This window comes from Cyclopterus lumpus, chromosome 2 (assembly GCF_009769545.1).
Source record: "Cyclopterus lumpus isolate fCycLum1 chromosome 2, fCycLum1.pri, whole genome shotgun sequence".
Classification (NCBI taxonomy): domain Eukaryota; kingdom Metazoa; phylum Chordata; class Actinopteri; order Perciformes; family Cyclopteridae; genus Cyclopterus; species Cyclopterus lumpus.
Genome location: NC_046967.1, coordinates 4,559,112 through 4,578,827, shown reverse-complemented (window position 1 = coordinate 4,578,827; position 19,716 = coordinate 4,559,112). Strand labels below are relative to the sequence as shown.

General features: G+C 43.6%; 2 protein-coding genes and 1 long non-coding RNA gene across 5 annotated transcripts; 2 read left to right on the top strand and 1 right to left on the bottom strand.

The window, feature by feature from the left end:
• Positions 1-156: 156 nt before the first annotated feature.
• LOC117745682 lies at positions 157-3,128 on the top strand. Of its 2 annotated transcripts, none has more exons than XR_004611260.1 (3): positions 157-291; positions 722-832; positions 3,007-3,128. It is a non-coding gene; the product is annotated as an uncharacterized LOC117745682 (long non-coding RNA). The 2 variants fall into 2 exon arrangements; XR_004611261.1 differs by having other exon boundaries at positions 722-836.
• Positions 3,129-6,097: 2,969 nt separating this feature from the next.
• LOC117743244 (oxysterol-binding protein-related protein 11-like) lies at positions 6,098-16,121 on the bottom strand. 2 transcript variants are annotated; one of them, XM_034551081.1, is made up of 13 exons: positions 15,749-16,090; positions 15,370-15,438; positions 15,064-15,239; positions 14,669-14,748; positions 13,972-14,163; positions 12,690-12,888; positions 11,553-11,698; positions 11,191-11,331; positions 9,494-9,950; positions 9,147-9,333; positions 8,809-8,991; positions 8,536-8,689; positions 6,098-7,697 (listed from the first exon to the last, which is right to left on the bottom strand). In XM_034551081.1, the coding sequence occupies exons 1-13, from the start codon at positions 15,862-15,864 to the stop codon at positions 7,641-7,643; spliced, it is 2,157 nt and encodes a 718-aa protein (XP_034406972.1). In that variant the 5' UTR covers positions 15,865-16,090; the 3' UTR covers positions 6,098-7,640. The 2 variants fall into 2 exon arrangements, with proteins under 2 accessions (XP_034406972.1, XP_034406982.1); XM_034551091.1 differs by having other exon boundaries at positions 7,076-7,697; positions 13,972-14,160; positions 15,749-16,121.
• A 412-nt stretch (positions 16,122-16,533) lies between these two features.
• LOC117746187 (glycerol-3-phosphate dehydrogenase 1-like protein) lies at positions 16,534-19,455 on the top strand. The gene is made up of 8 exons (XM_034555144.1): positions 16,534-16,940; positions 17,354-17,531; positions 17,726-17,866; positions 18,026-18,164; positions 18,275-18,387; positions 18,499-18,732; positions 18,834-18,940; positions 19,017-19,455. Exons 1-8 carry the CDS (start codon positions 16,900-16,902, stop codon positions 19,111-19,113), a joined length of 1,050 nt encoding a protein of 349 aa, XP_034411035.1. The 5' UTR covers positions 16,534-16,899; the 3' UTR covers positions 19,114-19,455.
• The last annotated feature ends 261 nt before the right edge of the window (positions 19,456-19,716 follow it).

Below are 19,716 nucleotides of genomic sequence, written 5' to 3'. Positions count from 1 at the left end.
ATTTTATTTTAGTATTCCAACATGACTACTGAGCTTTACAAACATTTAGAAGGTTGTAAAATAATTCACTGACACTATCGTAATTTATCATACTTAATTGTTTTGGGGTTTGCCTCTTTTTCAATTTTGTCTTTCAGGTCACCTATTTTGGCCTTCTTGGTGGGTTGCCCGTTAAAGAAACCGTATGGAGAGTGCTTGGCAAGATGGTGCCAAACTCACTGGCAAAGACAATCAATTGGAGGGGTGTGAATGGAATAACAGGCTTTGAGTCCCTCGCTTATGTTGTTTTGAGTAAGTATTTATTGGTTTCTTTCATTCTGTATCTTTAACACTTACTGGTCTGTCAGTACATCAATAAATAACATTATTTAAATATAATTAAGATTATTTTGATGCATTTTACACGATTAAGAACTGCTCCACAGCATTGAGTATTGTAGTAAGTGTCACCAACATACCAGTTTTCAACATGTCGGAGCTCTAAATCGGGTATTTAGATATCAAATTTGTACAAGGTTCTTCATAGTTAACATGTAATTATATTCACATGGCAGACACACACTATGCGCTGAATGTATTACATTATACGTTTCCTTAACTTCTTTTGATCCTTTTACGGTCTATTTTGATGTAAAACAAACAGTATAGCACTTTCATGGGATTGACTTTACTAGTTTTTTATGAACATGGCCAGTGATCGTTGTATCTCTTCCTTTTAAAGAATCAGTCCGTCGCATCACTGTAACTGCACAGAGCGCTTCATGAAGCCATGGCTCCAGCTGGCATCTGACCGAGAAGAGAACGGTCAAGCGACCCCTGAACCACAGTCTTAGTAGGTGTAATTTCAATACTCAACACATTCTCACTCCAATGTGTCAATCACCAGTCAGTGCTACTAAGCTTCAAACAATGACTACGTTCCCCTCTAGTGTCTGTTTTGGATGTGTTAGGGGCTCATTACATGCATACGTGTCTTATACAGAAAAAGAAATGTCCACCTCGACAGGGAGGTAAGGTTTCGGCAACAAAACCACTTATTTTACTGTTGGTTTAGGAAAAGAGATCTGAGTCTGTGACTTACTACACTAACGACTGACTTGACTAACAGCTTGCACGGAGTACCAATACTAAAAAGGTACCGCGGTACCAGTATGTTCAAAACGATACGGTTTTGCATATTTTTAGTGTCGATACTTTATTAAAATAGCGCGATCAGAGCGCACACACTGCTCCGGCCCAGTTAATGCTGCCCAGCGCGTTGACTGCAAGGGAGTGGGACTGCACAGCGCTCACACAATAACAGGCAGCACTCCGCTGGGGAGACAACATGGCGTGCCGGAGCTTTTGCGATTTCTTTGTACAAAAAAAGATGCCGGAGCTTTTGCTTTTTTTTTTTTTTTTTTTTGTACAAAAAAAGATGCCAGAAGCAAAATCTGGGAACACACACTCTCTGCTGGTTAGTCAAGGGCTTTTTTTTTTTAGGAAAGCCCACTGACACACAGACAGTGAAGCCCACTGACACAGAGACCTGTATGTAAAACTTGTTTCAAAGCTCAGACCAAGGGACACGTCAAACATGGCAAAGCACCTTTCAGACAGACACCCTGAACTTTTCAAAGAGTTCAAATAACGATGGGTAATCAAATGTGATTACAAACATGATGCACACCTTAAGCTCACCCACATACATACAGCCTTAGCCTAGTTTAACGACCAGTCTATATGATCATGAGGTCACAATGCACACGTGTACTAAATGAAACAATTGATGCAAAATGGCTACATGGTGGTGGATCTTGAGCTAATTCTATTTATTTTAAGTTAAGGAAAAACAATTATTCCATGAATTAAGATCAAATATGAACTTTACAATTGCTCATACTTATGGAAGGAACTATATAGTCATCTGGTCAGATGAAAGGCCTACATAGCCGTGTATAATCAACGCTATGATGGCACCATGTAGTTTCCATTAATATCTTGCTGGTGGCTAATACTAATGTTAATACCAAGTGTTGAAAAAGCTGGGTAGGAACAAGCTGGTAAAAAGGGAACCATACAGATGTTTTATTCATTACTATTATAGATAAATATACCAGTATCGTATGTAGCCCCCCTCTCAGTTGCTGTTTTAGTCAGGGGCCTTTTACTTTCCCCCTGTTTGCATGGGAGGTGCACTAAAAAAGGGTCTACTCAAATTCTCACTATAGCCTACTGTTGGTGTGGGCTCAACTCCCATGCATTTATATAAATATATATCCCGGGTTAAACTCCTTGTGTCCTTTATAAATATAGCAGGTTGCTAACCCTGGAATTCTATCAAGACACTGGATTAACACACATTAACATTTATTCTTATACAAAACAACCCGGCTCACTGTCCTCCGTGTAGCTGCTCCTCGACGCCAATCCCAAACCCTCCGTTCACTCTTCCGCTAACACACCTGTTCCCCCACTCTCGAAATCATCACCCGAACTCTAGCTTCACCTCCCCTTTATCTTCACTCACCTCCCTTCTGATTGGCTCCCCACCCTCTGGACACCTGAACCAGCCCAGAAAAGTCGGGACACAACAGACCTCATAACAAAACGCACCACCACACAAATGTAATCAAATCAGCAGGGCGCTATACGTATTTGTGGTATCGTATCGAATTCTGGTATCGTATCCTAAGTATCGGGTATGGTGATATTTATGGCAGGTATCGAAGTTAGAATTTGGTATCGTGACAACCCTACTAACAACTTCGTTACGCATGTTTACAGCACTGGTCTGTGGTGGTTTGATCCATTCATCACTCTGGCTTGTGTGCACTATCTCACACTTTACACTACATCAGCAGTATTGTGGGTCACACAGGAGTTGACGGTGTCAGACATTATATACAGACACAATATTCGATACATAAGGAGTGAGAACGGTTTGCAATGCTATCGATAGATTTACCATTTATCTTTTGTTTATTGTGAGATCTCACAACTCTTTCTTGTCTATGTTTCTACCAGGCTGCAACCTCCGGATTTTAAAAGTGAAGCCATGATGCTGGAGTGACAGGTCGCGACCACGGTGTGGTCTTGTTTGGCAGTTGTTCGAGTTTCAATTTAATTGACCCTTTTAACAGTGTGCTTTTAAGTTCATACAAATTCACAGCAACATTTTGGTCTACATGTCTTATTTGATCTTATTAATATATAATTATATATTATTATTATGTATCATTTATTATCTGATTTGATCTTATTTGGCATTTATTGGACTGTTTTTGTTTGCGAAAACGTCCAAAATGCAAAATATTAATTTTAATAACTGTTGCAAATAATTAAGAATACATTTGAATATGAGGTGTACCTTTCTTTATTTGGCTTATGGTTTTCACTTTTCTTGAAATACATTTATCACATAATTCTTATTATTACCAAACAATGTGAGCTTCATGATTAATTGAGTCAGTAAAATAAGTATTTTGTGTCATGATGAGGAATATATTTAACCCGATTCTGGAGCGCCATTCATCCAGCCTCAGCCGAGTCGCAAACCGACCCGGACCAACGCGTTTCTTCTTGTGTGCCGGGTTCGGGCCAAGAATGGCCCCGTTCATTTTCGATCGTGGCCCAGTGACAGCAGTGTCGGGCCAGTGTATTCGGCCCGATTCTGGGGCGTCATTCATGCCGAGTCGCAAACCGGACCCGGGCCAACGCGTTTCTTCCGGCGCGCCGGGTTTGTACTGATGCTGGCTCCAGGTTATATTTGATTGCGGCCAAGTGACGGCAGTGCCGGACGCCGGAATCGGGCCAGTGTATTCGGCCCGATTCTGGGGCGTCATTCATGCAGAGTCTCAGCCGACTGAGTCGCAAACCGGAACCGGGCCAACGCGTTTCTTCCGGCGCGCCAGGTTTGTACCGATGCTGGCCCAGGTTATATTTGATTGCGGCCAAGTGACGGCAGTGCCGGACGCCGGAATCAGGCCAGTGTACTCGGCCTGATTCTGGGGTGTCATTCATGCAGAGTCTCAGCAGAGTCGCAACCCGGGCCGAATCTGGGCCAGGTCATTTTGGCTACCTGGGTATACCCTTCTAAGGCACAACATGGGATCAAAATTACCAGTATTCATTTCACATGTTATTTCATGCATGGCTGTGTTTCTTTTGCTATATATTTTCTATTTATTAAATCATTCAAATATATTGTTTTTGATATTATACCATAAATCATTATTTTCAATTCAGTTTATTTTGTATAGCCCAATATCACAAATTACAAATTTGCCTCAGAGGGCTTTACAATCTGTACACATACAACATCCCTGTCCCAGGACCTCACATCGAATCAGGAAAAACTCCCCAAAAATAACCTTTCACAGGGAAATAAGGGAAGAAACCTTCAGGAGAGCAACAGAGGAGGATCCCTCTCCCCGGATGGACAGATGCAATAGATGTCATGTGTACAGAATGAACAGTTACATAAACACATTACATGAATATGACAATGTATGAATGGCACTCCAATCCATGAAACAGAAGGAGGTAGAGAGGAGGGGGGGCGGGGCGCATCAGCAGGGCCAACGCGGGAGGCCGGCTCACCAGGCATCAGACTCCTCCAGGTCCAATGGACCCTATGAGACGTGAAGTCACAACGACTCCGGGGAGGAAGCAGAGTTAATAAGGTGCAATGGAGAGATGTAAATTCATGCATAAGGAGAGAGAGAAGAGGAGATAGGTGCTCAGTGTATCCTAAAACATCCCCCAGCAGCCTATAAGCCTATAGCAGCATATCTAGGGGCTCGACCAGGGCAAACCTGATTCAGCCCTAACTATAAGCACTATCAAACAGGAAAGTCTTAAGTCTATTCTTGAATGAGGTGACTGTGTCTGCCTCCCGGACTGAAAGTGGTAGCTGGTTCCATAAAAGAGGAGCTTGATAACTGAAGGCTCTGGCTCCCATCCTACTTTTTAGGACTCTAGGAACCACAAGTAGCCCCGCATTTAGTGAGCGCAGCTCTCTAGTGGGGCAAAATGGTACTACAAGCTCCTTAAGATATGATGGTGCATCACCAATCAAGGCTTTGTAGGTGAGGAGAAGAATTTTAAATGTGATTCTTGATTTTACATGGAGCCAGAGCAGCTAATACAGGAGTCATGTGATCTCTTTTCTTAGTTTTTGTGAGTACACGAGCTGCAGCATTCTGGATCAACTGGAGGGACTTAAGAGACTTATTAGAGCAGCCTGATAAGGAGTTGCAGTAATCTAGTCTGGAAGTAACAAACACGTCAACCAGCTTTTCTGTATTTTTACGAGATGAGGCTGATTTTTGTGGTTTTATGTGGTCTGGGGCTCACTTGTTCCTTTATGTGGCCTGGGTCACACCTGCTCACATAAATGTATGTGGTCATTTTAAATGGTCTTCCCTTCGCATCAATCTCTCTTTTCTGGGACATTTTGAGATTATTTGTTGATCTTTTTCAATTTATCACGTGTCTTTAGTTAAAAGACGATATGGAAACAGTTTTTTTGCGGTAGGATTCCGTTCATTTTGCGGGTCAAAATCGTGCTTCTCTGAGACGTCCACAGATTAATTTCAAATTTACTTCACTAAATATTTTTACTGAAAGTAGAGGAACCAGTAGAGAGAAAAATAAAAGGGTTAATTTGGGAGAAAACTAAACTTAAACGCAATTTATTTGATTTTCCAGACGTACAATAATCTACAACACCAGCTTTACTTAGTGCATGTCACAGGTCAGCAAGATAACTAGAATTAAAACCAAGAAAAGGTCGAAGCTGAGAATAAAAATGCTCAAGTCGACTTCTCAACATGAAGCACTGATACTTTAAAGAAAACACACATGCTTCAGTCAGGCCCGTGAGTGATAAGAGCTTGATGAGTTCACATAAGGTGGATCTTCTGGAGAGAAAACGCTGTCCTACTCAATAATGGGATGCTTTGAGAATGTCCAGTCAAGGGACAGCGTAAGGTTCATGACAATAAAATAGAATTTCTCCAAAGAAGGAAATAAAACAAAAGCATGGCTGGAATGGGGAATGTTAACACATACCAACACAAATAAGCTAAATTAAAGTACAAAGATTGGGGATACATACGCAATCAAAGAAAATATTTATTTGCATTACAAAACAAGCAAATTTGGTTAAAAGCTTTTACCACAGACATTTATAAATGTAAGTAATGCAGACAAAGGAGGAGTACACTTTCAGAGATTTTGATTTGTCGTCATGCATGTGGGGATTCCTCCGTCCTGTGCAGAAACCACAGGACGGAGGAAGGAGAGACAAGAATAACGGGGGAAGCAATCTTTAGACGCAGTCACACGATCATTTGTCAGCTCGTCTCCGACATCCCATTCCAGTAGTGTCTTAATCAATTCACCAATATACCATCACAATTTAATACATGAAGTGCTCGGGTCAATCTAAATGCACACAACCCATACCGATCAATAATAATCATTATCACCTGGTTAAAAAGGTCATTCCTCCATCCATTTGCTCCTCGTGTGACCGTCTCTTTAATGTCAGGTCTGAAACAAGAGCCCTGGTGATGTCATCCTCTTGGGCTTGGTGACAGAAACAAGGAGAACCGATACTGTTGGGACCAAGTCGATGCCAAAGGTCTGGAAACGGGACGGATAAGGGCTCCTGACTAACAGGGCAGATGGAAATTTCCCCTGATGTCATCCCTTCAATATGGAACTACGGCCGGTCAGCAGGTAACGTAGCTTAGCATAAAGACTGGAAACAGAAATCATGAGCTCCTCCCGGAGATCAGATGATTGTGTGCATTTAAAATGGACTCCGTTACAGTAAGTGCAACGGATTTGAGGTTAAAAATAAAAGGCCCTGAAAATTATTTTCTCAATCATCTTCTGGCTGTGACGGATTTCTACATGAACACTAATTATTGTTTTGCTTCTTTCCCGTTTAAGATTTCAGTTTTTCCTCTTTTCTTTGTGCTCCGCTCCAATCAAGTCTGATGAAAGCACAAGTTTACAGTCCGGATGAAGCAGTTCAGTTATCTAGCACTTAAAATGTTTGTTTTTTTAATTATTTTTTTTTGTTTTGTCATGTGATTGTTTATTTAGTCTAATGTTTGTTATAATATACTTTGATTTAACGCAAAGTGTACAGTCGCTTTTACATAGATGGAGATCATATACTGCAACTTTACAACGTTTTCACAGCATTACATTTATCAGGCAGTATTCAAAGTATTTAGGTTTTCTTGATGCTGGAGGTCAAAGGTCACCGGACCTTGGTGTGATCCCACAGCTTAAAAGAAGAAGAAAAGAACCAAATACAGGTAGATCAGCAGATCTCCAAGCTTTCATCAGACTATATTAAGGCTGTGTAAATACAGTACCGTTATACCTGTATAAGAACATGTTTTTAATCGACATTGGATTATAAAAAAACCCCCACAACTAATCAGCAGTACAAATACTTGTACTTCGAGGCTTGGTGAAAATCATGAGCGAGATTCGAGAACACCGTCTCTCCGTCCTTCTCCCCCATGTTGCATTCGTCTTGTACGTCAGTGCAGGTCACGCTCTCATATCATAACTGTGTACACACACACACACACACACTCATATATCACACACACTCCTATCACACACACACAAAACTAGGAATTGGGTGCAGAGGTTTTCCAAAGTGGTTTGTGATAGACCCAGCCTTCGCCCTGGTGGAGAAGAAGAGACTAGCGTCAAAACATTGTTATTAATTTTCTACAGTGAGTTTGTGCAATTGTTTAGTCCAATAAAGTCGACAGTCATTTGTTTAAGGTTGGAAAATATTGCATATTTTTGGCAATCAAGACACAAATTTGAGAGTTAAATACTAAAATATGTAGATAGCAGACCATAAAATAAAACTACGCAGACAGACGTTTTCCATTTCTAGCGTGTTGATTTTGGCGGTCCGTGTGGACGAAAGCGGTAGTGTGTCGAGCACCAGAGTCCTTTTTAGAGAACCTCTCATTTCACTGCAGCAGGGTGTTACAGTCTGCCCCTTGCAGACCTGGTTCTCCATTTCTTCGAGTGGCGTTTGTGTTGGCTGCCAGCTGGAACGGATGGAGCAAATAGGCGGAGCTCTGTTGTATGGCAGAGGAAAAGCTGCTGCCCAAACTGCTTGACCTCGCCTGACTCCGACCCGATGGCGCCGATGACAAGCATTAAGAATAACTATGTAGACAATCTTTTTGCTGATGGTCTCGTTTACTTACCTAGGTCCTAAAGAGTGTTACATTGAGACAGTTTCATAACTTCTTAAAAGTTCCTCGCAATAACTTTAAAGTCTTCCAGATTCTTGGAAAATTATAAATAGGTTAGTGCAAAGCCAGAACCATCCAGCTGGAGGCGATTTGAAATGTTTTCACAGTCAGCACAGGTGACTTTTCACTTGGTTTTCACTTCTGTAGCGAGACATTTTCTTTGCAATGATAAATCTATGAAAGCCGGTTCATCAAACCTTCACGACGAGCACCAAAGTCGTGATTCTGTTGTGTTCCACTTGCTCACCTCTCTGTCAAAGTATCTGGTCCTCCAAGCGGTTTCAGTCTCGACCCGGTGCCGCTCCTCCGTCCTCTGCCTCTCCTCCAGAATCCTCTTGTGCTCCGTGGCGTTCTCTATGTCCTTCTGCCGTAAGGCCTCAGTCACATGCTGCCACAGGCGCCTGAAACGCGGAGAAGAGATCACGACGTCGACGAGGAACGAGACTGATACTACCACCCCCCTCCCCACCCCCACCCCGCGTGTTACTAAAACTGACCCATAAATAAAGACGGTTCTGACCTGGACTCGGTTGGTCCCTGCTTCTCAACCGGCCGAACGCGCTTCTTCGAAACCGGCAGTTTGGTGACGTCGACCACTCGCGTCTCTCCGCTGGTGTAGCTGAACTCCAGAACCCCGTTCCACTCGCCCTGCACACGACACACCACCGCATTGGTGGTGTTGTGCTTCACCTCCCCTGTGACCCTATATTCAGGCAGGGCAGTGAGATGAATACTTTTAAATATTGTGCGCATTATTTTTAAGAGTCCGCATGAAGGAAAAATGTTAAAATAAGTGTTGGAGTCAAAACATTTTCATTTGTTAGATAAAAAAAAAAAAAAAAGGCAGTAGGAACTCACTTGTGTAATTTGCCACCGTAAAAAGGTTTCGTCTGGAAAGTGATGACCGCCGAGTAGCCGGATTTAGCGCAGCTGATGTTGACTTTCCCACCCAGCTCCACCCAGGGAACGGTGAGGATGGAGCGTGCATATGCACAAGGCAGCGTGAACGTGTACTCTTCATCGTGCTCCAGCAGATAAAGACAACCTGGAAAGGCGAGGAGATGAAACCGGAAGGATTCTTGGCCCTAAATCATTGAGTGTCATTCTGTACTTTATCATTGTTAGTGGTTCAAGCTATTATAAAGAACTTAGAGTAGGAAACTTTAATTTAAATATAACAAGATACAAAACCACTGTCGGCTCACCTTCCCCTATCATGGACACACCAATAGACATTCCCATGAACTTGCTCTTGGTCCACACGTGCGTGTTCACACACATGCGCCTCTCAGGGCATTCAGCGTAGAAGCCAGACACGGGGGGGTGGTGGGACACCTGCTCTGCCACAAAGCGCACTTGGTAGGGGTCCTGGGAGGTCAGGTCGGGGCTTTCCTGCGAGGGCTCCTCGGGGGCCTCCGGTCTCTTGGGTACCTTCCAGGAGCAGTGGAAGGTCTCGCCGATAATGGGGTTGTAGGGCTTCTTGGCAATGGCCCCCTTGCGGCCCTCGTGGAAGGACGTGAGGTAGTACTCCACGAAGCGGACCATGCGGTCCTCGGGGCTGCCGCCGTCAGTGATGGTCACAAAGAGGTCCGGGTGGGACATGAAGTCAGCGTACATCTCAAGCAGAGAGCGCTTCTCTAGGATGAAGGTGGGCAGGACCACCTGGAAGGTCAACATTTATTTATTTATTTATTTATTAGTTGGAAAAACCCCAGTCACATGATGACGACACCTTTTTCCTTTTCCATTTGATGAGTCATCAAGTGACATTGACAGGACATGGCGCCGGGCTCAGTGTCCAGATCCCCATCAGAGCCAGTGGATCCACCAGATAACTGATGAATCAGAAACCCAAGAGGAGGCTAAATACTCCATCAAACCAACTCTGGAAGATAGAATGTCTCGTGGTGTTTTTAAGTGCGTCCAGGAGGAGTAATTAGAAAGCAAGGAGTGCTCACTTCAGCCTGGAAGGTCATTACAACTGAAAAACAACCTGATCTAAGATTTACTTATTCAGGATCACTAAACTTTTTCCCCATTCAGACAAACTCAATGCTTTAATCTTAAGACTGACATTAAATATAGAGGCCGTCAACATATACTTTCCTTTACGATTATCAGTAGGGGACATAGTTCTGGCTCTACAGATATGATGCAATAAATGAGCCGCATGTTTACAGGGTTTTGAACTCGTTTCAAGTCTGTAGTTTGGTGTTTAGTTGAAGATGTCCATCGTCATAATGTCACACGACATCTTGCACAGATTCACACTTTGATAAAGAGTCAAAGTACATTACATCAATACTAATATTCAAATGATATTTAATCACCTCCCAAGGATTTCTCAGGAAGTCGTCATACATGAGCATGTGTAAATTAATTTATATTGATTGAAAAAACTAATTTAAAAGATTTTTTTTTTTCTCAAATCAGTTGCTAAAAATAGAAATGCATCTCCAAAATATCAACAAAGTGAAAATGTATATTGCACATCATCCAATAAGATTTGAAATATGTTTTTGTATCCGTCTCATCTGTTGTCTTGACCCATAACTATTAAAATGTAAGAAAAGACCAAAGCTGGAGATCTCGCTGTGACAAACTAAGAAATCATAGTGACATAGTTTCATAGACTTCAATGTTTTACAAACTGGATTCAAATCTATAAGCGGTGATTTAACAATGTTATGCCTCAGGGTTATAGATCACAGCACACTGTGTTGTACATTATGCTCTAAACATCTGGAAAAGCCCTTTCATACACTGTGGGATTATTGGGCTGAAATTACAAACATAATCCATAAAATCATAATCCTCCTCGACACAGAGAACCTGATCAAACACTAAACTAAGTGTGGGAGGAGCCTGTGGTGGAGGAGTGTGTTTCTGTAACTCGACCTACCCGCGTGAGGTCCATCCCCAGCTTCAGCTGAGACAGCAGGTGTAAGATGACGCTGCGCTCCTCCTCCACAGCACCCAGGTCCTCCTCCTTGTCGGTGAAGGAGTCCTCTGCCTCATCCTCCGTGTCGATGTCTTCCTGTTCCTGAGAGAGGGGAGGGGAATGGCAGATATTCAACAACCTGCTTGAATGAACCTCTGGAGATTGCACAACTGCTCGACAAAAAAACATTAACTGTATAGTTTATAGCCGATTTAGAAAAGGGAAATAATGTATCCACTTCCTGATGACAGGTTGGTACAACTGTTCCCAGAACAGATCTTAGCTGCTTCCTGTGGGAGAGGGTGTCATTCCGTTGGTCTTACCCCAGAGAAGCTGCAGGACTCTGGGCTGCTAAGCTCCAGACCGCCCCCCTCCAGCGGGCCCTCCCCGGTCGCGAAGCTGCCCAGCGAGCCGCTGCCGTTCTTCAGGATGTCGGGCAGCTTGGGCTCCAACCACTCGATGGTGGGTCCTGCCGTGGACGGGGAGCGCAAGGCGGCAGGTTCAGAGGTGCTCATGGTACGATGCCCCCTCCCTCCCAAGTCCCCCGTCTCTCTCTCTCTCTCTCACACACTCACTCACTCACTCACTCACTCACTCACTCACTCACTCACTCACTCACTCACTCAGGCGTAGCTCTGCTCCCCCCGTCGCCAGACAACCACCTGGCTGCTGACGGCTGTCCAAGACCGAGAGTGTAACCCAACCCCTCCGACAAACCAGGTATCAGGAAACAGCCCCATCCTCTGATTGGCTAAACCCTCCACGTATGGCAAGGGCATTTTGTTTTTACGTATGTTTAAAAAGGTGGGCAGAACTCATTCAAATTCACCGTGTGCGTTGTAGGTGAATTTTATCTGATTGGCTGCGGCTTGGATTCCGGCCTAATGAAATATACATTGAGTAATGAGATCTGCTGTGAAAAAGTGGGGCATTAGCTGGTCGTTGCCCCATTTCAAACCTTCCTGAATAGAAAGGTTTGCGATATCAATCACTTTGGGTGCTCTCCAAAACTGGAATGTTTTTTTCCTTCAACATGAAGCAGATATAGAACTGAATTCTGTCAACAAAGCGTTGCAGAGTGGACATTTTAACCATCGGAGATCTCATTACCTTCGAGACAGGTGGTAAGAATAGGCACTGTTCCCCATCAATAATGCAACAATAATTCCACTGTAAGGCCAACACTAATGTTAGATTGGGTGCAGGCCTGCATATACACGACTATGATTTGTTGTGGGCTGCATGTGGCCTCAGTCAACCGACAACTTACAGCACAGAGGCGGCTCATTAAGAGTACAACACTTCATCTGCAGTCGCTGTGCGTGCATTTACTTTTTTTTCCCCCTTGACTGCAATGTTAGAATAACCTGCGTGTAAACCATCAGGAACCAACAATCACCATAATCAGATTCACAATATGCACAGCAACCACCCCATCCCCCCTTCCCACCTCCACTGACCTCCCAGGGAGCCTCTCTGCCTGGCCACCTGCTGCAGGTGCAGGATGTGCAGGCACTCGTTGAGGCAGTTCATGGTGGCCATGGAAGTGGCCTTGAGCATCAGCAGATCCTGGTCTAGAGGGGAGAACCCGGGGGCGGGAGGCAGGCCCTCAATGCTCTGGATTAGGTCTCGGTGGTGGCCCTGGGCCTGGGTCATCATCTGGAAGCAGATCATGAGGAGAGTTTGGTTATATAATGCAATCCGTCGGTAATAAAGTTTATCTGTGGAGGTACGCTTGTTGAATTTGTTTAAATTAATTCAAATCTCTTTTTTTACATCAATGCACAGAAACTAACATAAATAAAAATAGAAGATGTTAATACCCTATAGCCTTCTCCCTTACTATATGCTAAAAACATTGAGGAAAATATTTTTATCTTGTGAATCAGCATTTTTCAAATTGTCAACTAAGGTGATTCAGCTCGAGCATTAAACATCTAATCCATTTAAATGACTGCCATGTTCGGATTAGTAAATAGTTAACCTCTACATTGTTTGAAGGGAGATGAGAAGAACAATCAATAGATGAATAAAAACGTGATTGATCCAGAGTGTGTTGGTGTACACTGATGTTAAGGGAAAGACATCTGCGCCCCCTTATGGACAGTGTGCATCACACAAATAGGTCTTAGTGAAGCGGAGCGTTCATGACTAAGCATTTAAAAAGACCTACATTGAAACCAAGTCATTTTTGTTGTAGTGTAGGAACGGAATATATAAATTACATAATCATAACAATGTTCCCGCTGAACGTGTGCATCTATGGCGACATGTGGGAGGAGGATTTTAAGCCATCCACCGTGACAGGATTTTGAAGATGTTTCTGGCTGCAGCTTGGTGCATAACAAATGCACCACACTTCCCAGACTTAACAGCATTTTGATTGGATCAGATGTTCTTGATTTCCCTTGTAACCCACGTTTCTGCAGCAGACTAAAAGCTTGGCACAAACGTAGTTTTAGCTAATGTCCCTTCCAGGAAGTGTGAGGACGTAAGGTATAGCTTTTAAATGAACTTAATCTCATCTCCAATATAAAGAGCATCAAGACATTTTTCACTATCATCTTCAAAGCAATTATTTTTTAAATATTCTTAGCTGTTTAAGTACATCAGCCCATTTAAATGTTGCTGGTCCTGATATGTCAATGATATGTCAACAAGTGAGCAGGATTAGATACTGAGCAGTTCCCATCAGCAACACATATGCGAGTCAGTTGATATGCTAGCAGTGGCTGGCTGTACTTCTCTGGCGTCCATCAGGTGGTCCGGCTCCAGGGACCTCTTGCTGGAGTAGAGCGACGAGCCCTTGTTCACCTGCGACCAGCCGAATAAGGTGTTGGGGTTTTGGCTCGGCCGGCGTACCGACATGGGAGAGCTGCCGCTGCCTTGAGACGCCATCGAGTAGCTCCGGGATTTGGGTGGAGGATTAGTCTGCTAAGTGCAAAATGTCCATCTCGTCATTCTCTAATAAAATGTACAACTTCTAACAGATGGATTCTGAGGGGAAAGATAGAGCGCTTCGGGGAGTTCTGTATATCTCAAGACCATTAAAATAGAATGTGGGCAAAGTAGTCGATCCAGATCAATACCAGGAATTACTGCACTTCAAAACAGGGTAAAACCGGATTCAATTTTGGATAAACATTAATATTTCACAAACTGTCCAGATTTCTGCTCTGCCGCTGGCATTGCTTGATTGCTTCTTTTGGCCGTGAGAAAGGAAAACAGGAAAGTCTGGTCTGGCTCACTTTTTAACATCTGATTTAAACTCATCACACAAACAGCTAAAAAAGGGATATTATACACTGATAAACAAAATCTTTGCATTGACTAACATTTAATCAAAAACACAGTAAATGTTTTTCCTAATTATGTGCATAACATCTCTGTATATCTGCATGCAGGCTCTATCATATGTCTAATATTTAGCACGCCTTACCTTGCCCATGGCCTCGGTGTGGTGCTGCGTGCAGATCTGCAGTCGACTCACCCAGTGCTGTCTCTCTTTGGCATCGGTGGCTGAGAAACAAATTAAAGAAAAAAAAAAAACAAGAGCGCAAACCCATCTTAGTGTTACTCTACTACGATGATCGATTCCTGTGCGCTTCTGCATCACCAGCAGCAGATAATGGAAAAACATCCAGATCAATATCACATGAACCTGATGGATGGTGATGACAGTAGACCGGGAGGTTAAAAAAGAAAGAGCTGACAAGCAACATTAAAAAGGTGAACAGCTCGGTTCGTGGAAGCTCAGAGAGGAGCACATGATGTACTCTGGTCTGTAGACACAGTGTTAAACATAAACCTCAGTGTGCGTATTTAGCCACCCACCCCTGAGCTTGTACTGCTCCCCGCTGATGGCATTGACGGTGAAGGTGTGGGAGTCCTCGTCGCTGGGGGAGATGACGGCCCCTGCCAGCGGGAGCATCCCGCGGGGCTTCTGGGGCCGTGACTGCTCGTTGACAAAGTACTCCAGCAAGCCCGCCTCATTGTTCAACACAAAGAACCTGGGAACAAACAGCGGCTCTGACGGTTACTTGGCATTGGATTGGATTACAACATAACCTGGCAGAAAGTGGCCGGTGAATGCTGATAAGAGTTTCTAGATTGGGACACTAAACATTTTACATAACTCACCTGTATTGCCACCCTGTTACAAGGTTGGTGTATTTCATCAAGTAGCCATCAATATTCTCCATGTGGTCACTGCCATGAAAGGTGATCAAGGAGATAAAGAACGTGTTAAAATGCTTTGACTGAGTGTATAGACACACACACGGACACGCACATGCACACAAATCAATTAGCCTCGTCACAGATTTGCTGTGTTACCTGTCCAATTAGAAATCAAATAGGATCATAAACTAAAGAGCAAATCAGTCATGTAGTGGACAGTCAAAACGCATAATAAAAAAACATGTTAAACAACATGCATATGTCGCAACCTTCCAGGTAAACAAAGACCCTTAAATCAACAAAGCACCTTAAATGCAACGTTACGGTGACAGTCACCCACCTGTACTGCCAGCTTTTGGCACTTGCTCGTCCCGAGCTTGGGGTCCTGGTCTGGGGCAACACATCCAGTTTCCCTTCGTTTTCCGGGACTCGAACCGCCGTGGTCTCCCCTTGCATAGTCACCAACAACCGAGCCTTCGTTAGACGCCTGTGAAGCTAAGCTAGGTCCCCACAGATTTGATTAACTGTACAAGTCTTTCCTTATGACGCGTGGTGACGCTGAAAACGTGACCCAACCGACGTGAACTGTTAACCAGCTGAGTTAAATAACGTTTGAAAAAACATGGTCAACACTGCTAAGGCAGGAGGTAGCCTTCTGTGCCTGCTAGCTCGCCTGGTATTTACTGCTTTGGCAGGAAACCAGTCATGTGACTAGCTCACGAGCGCAACTTCCGTGTTCCGATTATTTTATTTTGTATTTCTTTAGGGATTAATAATAGCCAGATTCCACCAATATGTTCAAACTAAACTGTATACAAGTTGTAAATAAATAAGCAACCACTTTATTTATTTATTCACACACACTCGTAGAACATTTGTCCTCTTTTCCCTATTCCGTTTCATCCTTCACAATAAGATACACATACAGTGGAACACTGCTTCCTATAGAGCTATTAAAGTAACTCGATATGATTGCGTACAGTACGTTGTCTGATTATTAATATGTGCATGTGTTTGTTTGTTTGTTTATGCTGTGTGTCGTAAACAGGAGCGGCTGTCATCACCGGTGTCGTTTTGTTTTGAAAAACATGTATACCGGAAGTCTCATTAAATATATTGTCTGGCTTGACGTCGGTTGGCTGAGCCAATACTTAACAATAAATGACCGGTAAAACGCGGTGGTACATTAGATTTTCCTTCCCTTATTTTTGTACACTCACTTCCTACTTTTAACATTGTGTAAACCCAGTTGTTCATTATAAAATGTGGAAAACGCGTTTTTTAAAGCGTTGAAATGGCTGTGATGCTTATTGCACTGTAGTAACGTGCGGTTCCCACTGCTGAAAGGGAAAGAGGTGTATCCGATCCGCGGCGAGAGAGGGGAGGAGTGAGTCGGTTGTAGAAAACATAGGGCGTATGAGGAAGTTGTAATACACGGTGAATAAAAAGAACAACATTTTCAGCCGAAAATAAGGACTTGCCACGTTCAAAATGCCCGCAATGAAAGTCTGCATCGTTGGATCTGGAAACTGGTAACTTTACAACTCTCTTATGAATACATCTTTCAGAATCTAATTATTATTATCTTTCGGTAAATGATAGTGGCAAGCACTCTACTGAACGCGAATTTGTGCAATTAGGCAGATTTTGACCCCCACCACCAATATGCAGTCAAATGCCTATAATCAGGTATTATTGATCACATTAAAACTAGAACTTTAAACTGCAGCCAAGATGTTCCACAAATCTGATGCAGCATGATCATGCTATTGTGGATCTATTACTTTGATGCCTGATAATATTGTTCTGGTTTGATGTAATCCATTTTCACCAGAACAATGCTTTTCAACCTGTTCTGACTTGTTTTAGACGAGGTTGAGACGAGACGTTCTTCTTCTCTGATGAGTGTTGCTCTTACAGTGATTGTGTTCTTTACTCCCTCCAGGGGCTCTTCGATTGCCAAAATAATCGGGCGCAATGTCAAAGCATCCAACCGGTTCAACCCAATGGTAAACATGTGGGTTTATGAAGAAATGATCGATGGGAAGAAGCTCACAGAGATCATCAATACGGAGCACCAAAATGTCAAATACCTACCAGGCCATAATCTGCCCAGGAATGTGGTAAGATTAAGTTCTGGTTTTTTTTTTTTTTTTTGTGCCTTTTTATTAGATTGATAGGATAGAAAGAGAGGGCAGGACAAAGTATATGTTTACTAATCTTTGTGTGTTTTGAAAAGCGCTATATAAATTCGATGAATTATTATTGTCATTATTATTAATCTGCCGCTACTTAAGGACCGACTGTGTCTCTCTAGGTCGCGATTCCAGACATCACAGAAGCCGTCAAAGGAGCAAAGATCCTGGTCTTTGTCATCCCACACCAGTTCATCAGCAAACTGTGTGACCAGATCAAGCCTCACATCACGGAGGGGACCATCGGGATATCGCTCATCAAAGTAAGATCCTGTTATTGATCTTCGCGTCAGCTTTCCTCGCAGCCAAAAAGGGGAAATATTGTCACCTGACTTTGTAGTTGAGCAACACGCAGATTATCACCACAATGAAACTTAGAATATCCATCACCTGGAGGTCTCTTCTTGGTTATTGCCCTCCAGGGTATCGATGAGGGGCCAGAGGGACTGAAGCTCATCTCAGACATCATCCGAGAGAAACTGGAGATTGAGGTCAGCGTCCTGATGGGGGCCAACATCGCCAGCGAGGTGGCAGATGAGAAGTTCTGTGAAACCACAATCGGTTTGACTATTTTTTTATTTATTCTTTTTACAACATTTTTCCTGACTTTTGACTTCCCCGTTTGACAAACGACATTGTGTTTCCTCTTGACGAACTGCCTTTCGATGCAGGGGCAAAGAACGAGGCGAACGGCCTCGTCTTCAAAGAGCTGCTTCAGACTCCCAACTTCCGCATCACCGTCGTAGAGGAGAGCGACACGGTGGAGCTGTGTGGCGCTCTGAAGGTAACAACCGCCACCTAATTGTGACAACTAAGCGTTCCTAATGCGAGAGGGTCCGGAAATTCAAACGTTGTCTCCAATGTGTTAAGTCAAAATACAAATGTTGCCTGGCAGAATATTGTGGCGGTAGGCGCCGGATTCTGCGACGGCCTGGGTTTTGGCGACAACACCAAGGCGGCGGTGATCAGGCTGGGTCTAATGGAAATGATCGCCTTCGCCAAGTTGTTCTGCAAAGGCCAGGTGAGCTCCACCACCTTCCTGGAAAGCTGCGGCGTGGCCGACCTCATCACCACCTGCTACGGCGGGCGGAACCGCAAAGTGGCGGAGGCCTTTGTGGTAACGTCCAAGGTGAGTCCCCGTTACGTCATGGACTCGCGTCTACTGTTATATATTACGTACGCATGCATAATGTATCACGTAAACAACATCTAAACCGTTTCTGTGTCCAGACTATTGTTGAGCTGGAGGCAGAGATGCTCAACGGGCAGAAGCTGCAGGGCCCGCAGACCTCCGCTGAGGTCTACAAGCTCCTCCAAAAGAAGGACTTGGTCAACAAGTGAGTCCATTTTCCTCGTCTTTTGGCTCCCACATGTTATGATATAACAACATCACATTGAGCTTTACTCCCGCAGGTTTCCATTGTTTTCTGCAGTCTACCAGATCTGCTTTGAGGGCAAAGAGGTGAAAGAGTTCATCACCTGTCTGCAGAACCACCCGGAGCACATTTGATGAGCCTGTCGCCGTGTTTACGGCTGCTGGGTCGATGGCGAGGTACCACCACTAGAGGGTGGAAGAGATGCATGAGATAGAAACGCACAACACAACAAAAGAGATCCAACACTCACACTTTCTATTGGTGGCATTTCATAATGGGTCCCATATTTGTCCTAGCTTTAAAAGCACATTTTTACAGATTTTTCTTGTGTGCAATAGTTATTTATAATTATCAGGTATCAAGTTATAGAGCTCCTTTTAAAGGCAACGCACACCTTTTTATTGTATTCCTAAAATAAGGTCAAATTTGTCATTACGTTGTTTTCTCAATAAAATCAATTCATAAGAAACTGAAAACGGTGTCTTCATTTCCAAAGAGCCCCTGCAAGAAATGGCAATTAAGCCATTTTGTACAATTTCAACGCTTTGCCACGAGGGAGTGTTTCCCGTAGTGACGGATGAAGAGGCCGCTTCTCATCGTGTGCCCTGAAGTGTGCGCTCAAACGGGAACTTGTACCAAGGAGCTGACATTCACTCCTGTGGTTGAGCTGTGTGCTTGATCCCACAGTCGGGCTGAAGCGGATTCCCACGAGGGCCGCGGTAACTCGGTATGAGGAA

What these genes read in the sequence shown, in the direction of transcription:
- LOC117743244 (XM_034551081.1), bottom strand. Translation starts at nt 15,864, where the DNA reads ATGCAAGGGGAGACCACGGCGGTTCGAGTCCCGGAAAACGAAGGGAAA. An exon ending in GTAACAGGGTGGCAATACAG is followed by an intron (nt 15,240 to 15,369) that starts GTGAGTTATGTA and finishes GTTTGTTCCCAG; the next exon opens with GTTCTTTGTGTTGAACAATG. An exon ending in AGTCCTGCAGCTTCTCTGGG is followed by an intron (nt 11,332 to 11,552) that starts GTAAGACCAACG and finishes CCCCTCTCTCAG; the next exon opens with GAACAGGAAGACATCGACAC.
- LOC117746187 (XM_034555144.1), top strand. Translation starts at nt 16,900, where the DNA reads ATGCCCGCAATGAAAGTCTGCATCGTTGGATCTGGAAACTG. An exon ending in ATCGTTGGATCTGGAAACTG is followed by an intron (nt 16,941 to 17,353) that starts GTAACTTTACAA and finishes TACTCCCTCCAG; the next exon opens with GGGCTCTTCGATTGCCAAAA. An exon ending in GTTCTGTGAAACCACAATCG is followed by an intron (nt 18,165 to 18,274) that starts GTTTGACTATTT and finishes CTTTCGATGCAG; the next exon opens with GGGCAAAGAACGAGGCGAAC.